The sequence below is a fragment of the Melozone crissalis genome, unplaced genomic scaffold, assembly GCF_028551555.1.
Source record: "Melozone crissalis strain CALT ecotype California unplaced genomic scaffold, PUWL_Pcris_2 ptg000179l_1, whole genome shotgun sequence".
NCBI classification, from domain to species: domain Eukaryota; kingdom Metazoa; phylum Chordata; class Aves; order Passeriformes; family Passerellidae; genus Melozone; species Melozone crissalis.
Genome location: NW_026535946.1, coordinates 404434 through 409986, shown reverse-complemented (window position 1 = coordinate 409986; position 5553 = coordinate 404434). Strand labels below are relative to the sequence as shown.

The window sequence follows — 5553 nt, the reverse complement described above, 5'->3', positions numbered from 1 at the left end:
AAAAGGACCTTCAGGAATGCACAACTCTAAACATAAAAATGGAAATTGTCAAGTCATTTAGTGACAGAATGAGCATTTAAGACCATGAATAACACAAACCCTCCTTGCAAGCAAGTGCCATAAAACAGAGATGAAGAGGTGAAATGCTGCAAGCAACTCCTGACATCCCAAACTATTTCAAACAGCCAGTAACCCTGTCCACTCTTCAAAGTTTATGCTGACATTTATTGTTGCTGACTGCATTTACCTCCTGCTTGTAAAACTCTCAACACGTGCATTAAATATGAACAGCTCCAGGGTGGAGCCCTGAAGTTCCAAGTATGAACAACTACCCACTTTCAGATTAAAAAAATCACGTTGCTGTAATGACCATTATTTTGTGCACATACTTTACCTGCACATCGTTGGTGTTCATCCTTGTTCCATCCTTGCCAACGAAGATATCGTCTATGTCAACCAGAATGTACCTATCCAAGGACAGTGTGAGCTTCTTTCCAGAGAGGAAAGAGATGGCATCTATGAAAATCAGCTTGTGCAGCCAAAAATTCAAGTTATTGCCGAAAAGGACTCGTTGAATCCCATCGTGGAGCCCCAAGTCATGAATTACTGTGGCATAGAGAGCAGCAGGTAGAGAAAGGTTTTCTGGCGTCTTTACTTTTGCAAATATCACTGGTTGATAAGTTGTGTGATTAATCTGGAAAACAGCCCAGTCATTTCCAAGCAAGGGCCTCTTCTCAAGCTTAGAAGGTTTAGTCACATGGAGCAGTGGGGAATGAGGGTTAATGCAACAGTCCTTAATACCCAGATTGCTGTGGACATGGAAAGGAAAACCCTTCCACTGAAAGCTCTGCAAGCTGTTCTCACTGCCTTTGTGAAATGCGATCACACCCACACCATACTCTATGCAGTACTTATCTAGAAGGCCTCTGTTCCACGAGTCCATGTTCACGTACTTAAGGATATTCTCATACACTATGAGAGCGTACTTGCCTTTGTTCTTGTCTATAAGCACTGGGAGGTCACCTTTCCCAGATGCAACCTCAGTGTGAAACTGAAACCTGCTAGATTCCAGAATGGTTACGATATCTTGGCCTAATGCTGAGTACTGGCTTTCCACAAACACCAGCACTACAAGATCTGTCCTCAGGGGATCAACAGGCCTCGTGGTCTTCGCCTCCATCAGCTTGTAAGGCAACAGTTGAGCATCACCACATTCCACTTCTGAAGAGGTTTCAGGGAGTTCATTTTCCTGTTTGTAGCCATTATACGAGTAGTAGGCAGAAATAACTATGCTCACCATACAAAAAGTGGCCAGCAAAATTACTGTTCTTTGAAAATGTCTGTGAAGTTTCAGGATAAAACTCATGGTGTTTACTTGCCTTAGACAGCTCTCAACAGCAGCATGAAAAACAAACACAGATTCCCAACAACTTGTTCCAGTCCTCTGAAATATTTATGTCACCATTGCAGCACACACATCTATCTTCCACAGAGCTTTACTGAAGGTACAGTCTAGAAGAAAAGAAAATCAGAGATTTAAATGAGACACCACCTTGTGAAGAATCACCTGCTTAAACTAATGGGGAGCAAAGAAATCACTGCCAGCCAGAGGTTTGGAGACCAATGGCTCAACATTTTGCAATAACATTTTTTTCTGCTCCCACTACTTGCCATGTGCATTTGAAGGTCTCTAAATCTCACAGGTTCCTCAACTCAGAGGATCAAATAAAGCAGGCAGAGGCACTGAAAAGCAAGACATAAAAGGAAAGTATTTACAGTGTTTTAGAAATTCTTTTAACCTAAAGATAAAAGTTAACTCCAAGTAGACAACTGCTAACAACCAAAGTACTGAAGAAAATTTATAACCTGTAAAAAGCTGGGGCAACATGATTCAACAAATTCTATCTTGTATTAGTTTTTCAAAGAAGCAAGAACATGCACATCTTAACTGCTGTACAAACATGTACTGATACACTCTGTATTACATCTATTAGAGGAATTTTTTTAAGCAAAACTTGCTTCCTGCAACATTAGAGGAAAACAAAGCATTTTTCTGGACTGTGGATTTGTAAGCTGTTAGAAGCATTTCTTTGTATTAAAAAAACCCATAAAACAATCAAGCTCTTACATTTGAGAAGAGAAATTAATAAATCAAAAGTTGAACCTAACATGCAGATCACCTAAGGATATACTTATGTTCTATCTTGTACTTAAGGAAAGAGCAATTTTTCAAACCAGCAGTACAACTGCTGTCAAAACTCCCTAGTAAAACAACTGGCTGGTGTGACAAGCATAAAATAATGATCATAAGTCATAAACAAAGATTCAAAGCAGATTTTGAAAAATATTTAGTGTGTCAAGATCTAGAACATGCCACTGTAACTTCAGTGTAGTTTGCACCCAGGCCCGTTTGGAAATGGGATTAGGATAAAGTGTGGCATTGATGTGGTCATTTCCATACTGAGAGGTTAATCCTTCCATTCCTGGTTGGGTTTTTTTTTAATCCTACATTGTAAGCAAATTGGTCTTTCACTCCAGATTTTCAAAAAGGCTAAAAAAAGTTATATACTTAACAATACCCATGTAACGTCCAGAAATTTAATTAAACCCTGAAGACAGATCTTCCTAGTGTCATGATGAGCATAAAGTAATAATAAACGAGAAAAATCAGATGAAGGGAGAAAAACTCCAAGTCATTCTATTCATCAAAACTGCAAAATTCAGCATGACCAGCAAGTGCCGAGAGCTGTCTCATTCATAGTTAAGATTCAGAGCAAGATTCCTTCTGTCTGGATAGATTCTGCTTTAGATGGATTTTAGTCTCCTCACCTTCTACTCACAGATAACTGTTTATCAACCCCTCCTCTTCTGGGAAGCCTTAAATTCAGCCTTGAACCTTCCCTGCAGCAGCACAAAGTCCTGCTCAAAGCTTTTGGGCAGGAGACCTGCCTTTCACCCAGGCTCACTAATTAGTGTTAGACCAAAATAACATAACTCCAACTTCCTGGGTTTTATCTTATGTATAAAGAGCAAGTAACGATATGAAGGAACCTTCAGAAGAACTCAACATTCTTAATAACTGCAACGTCCAATCCTTGCCACACTAGCTTCACGAATATCAGTCTGGATGGCATAACAGAGCTATTTAACATGGTAACAAGTTCAGGTGACAAAGAGAAGCTTTATCCTGAATGAGTTAACACCAGAGAGAGGTTTCCAGACAGATGATTTTTCATTACACACACGAAGGGTTCTCTTCATTTCGCATTTCCAATTCAGCTGCCTGAACGCCAAGAAACACATAATTTTAGTGCCTAAACTTAACACTGACTGCATTCTGTAGAAAAGCTGTACACACACCTATTTCTCTTTGATAACCACAGATCTGGCTGGTCTATGTACAGAAAAAATGAGAATTGACACTGACCTAAGCTCATAGCAAGGAAGGGCTGATGAGACAGAGCTGTTTGAACAGGATATTTCACAAGGGTTGCAACCCAAGAAACATTTGCAGCAAGGACACGGTTCCTAATGCCATTCCTTAGAGAGGAAAATCTGGAGCCAGCCCAGACACCCGTGTTTTCTTCAAGAAAAGCCCTGTCATTGTATCCTGGCTCCTAATTGCAGGTGCCCCCTGGGGCTACAGAGTGCAGCTGTAAGGAGGAGTGGCTGGACCTGCCAAGACAGATGTGAGGTTCGACTGTGAGGAGTGAGGAATTCTCTGAGGCACAGGACACAGCCAGACTTGGCACACTCCCTGCTGAAGGCAGGCAGCAATTGGGATGCAACAGAGCAAGGAACGAGGTTTAAATGCACACTCTCACACTCTCTAGTATCAGCTTGAGGCTTAGGTAATTTTCACTTGCTTAAGGACTGGTTTGCATGGCAGGAGTTCCAAAGAACACAGAAAGAAGAAAACAAAAATGTCAAAGAGAACATGCATTTTGCAATATCAACAGTCTCAAAGTCTTGACCAGGTACAGTTGCTTTCCTCGAGGGACAGCAGCATTTTCCCCTGAGCAATAATCCTTGCTGGATACTCTAGTGCTGTATTACAGCAGCATGCTAAAACAACTCACAACGCACCCCCTTGACAGTGACATCCTTGGGATTCACCACACCACACACTGGGGGACCTATGGAGATCATGACAGTGACCTTTACCACATCTCTAGAAGTGGCTTCAGGGAAGATGCTCCCTGCTTGCTCTCATTTTCTACAGTACAACCAGACAAAAAGTGCAATTCTCAATGCACCTACAGTGAGTAAGCTGTGAGAAGCAGCATTTCAGAAGAGGAGTGCTTGAGGAGTCTTCCTTTCATGACCAAAGAATGCAATATTTACCAAAGAAAGGAGAAGTCGTGATAACATCAACATCAATAAAAAATATCTAAGTATAAGAAAAAGGCTTAAATTAAAAAAAAAAAAAAAAACAGAGTCTAGAAAGTCTTCACAAGAGTTCAAGCTTGTTAGCATTGTTTCAATGAAAAACACCCATAGATAGAGCTGACCATAGATAGAGCTGCCTGCATCAGCAGTCTCAGCTCTTTTTGATTTCTACAGTCATGTGGAATTCAGTGACAGAGGAATATGGTCCCACCTGTACCCCAAACCACTTCAAATCACCTGAAAACAGGAATCAGATTTAAATAAATCCAAAGTTCTGTAATGCTGATGTTGCAATAAATTTTACCTATAAAATAACTTGTGTGGTATTTTGCCATGGTTTGAAGCAATAAAATTTGCCTGTTTGTTTTTCTATCTAGAACTTTATTTCTTTAGAAGAACCTGCATTTCATCTCCTATTTTACATTTTCATGCCACTGTGTTAAAATTCAGACCAGGACCTTTTACCTCTACTGCTCAAAGCAGGAGGTATCAAAATGATCTCTTAAGGTGAAAATTAGCATCTTTGAATATTCAGAATTTGGTTTTTAACTTACAGACTCTCTATGGAGAAGATCTTGCTGAGAGAAAGCTGAGTCATGGAAGCAAGTTTTGCATTTTGTTATGAACACAGACAGAAAGGCTCAATGCTCTTGTCATCTGCTGCAGAAATGGTTTCTGCAGCCCAGAACCTGCTCATGTGAAAATCTCGCTGGTACAGGAAAGAAATATCACCTTGTTAAGCAGCAGATTTACCATTCCGAACATACTGCTGGGCAGTCACAATTACAGGCATCTGCAGGCAGCCAGCATGAAACAGATGCATTTGAATAGGGATCTTCAATTTGGATTGGTTTGGGGGGTTTATAACTTGTTCTGTTTGCGGTTTCAGGGTTTTTAAATTCACTACCAAAGTAGCACTGATGATAGAACAAATACTGTGAGGAACCCCAAAGACCCAAAGGACACCATAAGCGAGTTCCTACCACTTGCAGCTTTCTTTAGTTTGTTGTTTCACTGCTAAGCATAAATGACCAAACTCTTGGCTTCTGTAAATCATTTCCCCCTGATAACCCTCATGGAAACTCTTCCACAAGACAATGCAGGTTGGAAATGCAGCCTACTAAATTCTTCACAGAGGTTCTCAATCCAGAAACTGCACAGGCA

At 40.5% G+C, this 5553-nt stretch overlaps 1 protein-coding gene across 1 annotated transcript; it reads right to left on the bottom strand.

Moving 5' to 3' along the window:
• Positions 1–352: 352 nt before the first annotated feature.
• Positions 353–1508, bottom strand: LOC128948947 (bifunctional heparan sulfate N-deacetylase/N-sulfotransferase 3-like). The gene has a single exon (XM_054293704.1). It carries the CDS (start codon positions 1364–1366, stop codon positions 353–355), a length of 1014 nt encoding a protein of 337 aa, XP_054149679.1. The 5' UTR covers positions 1367–1508.
• Between the last annotated feature and the right edge of the window lie 4045 nt (positions 1509–5553).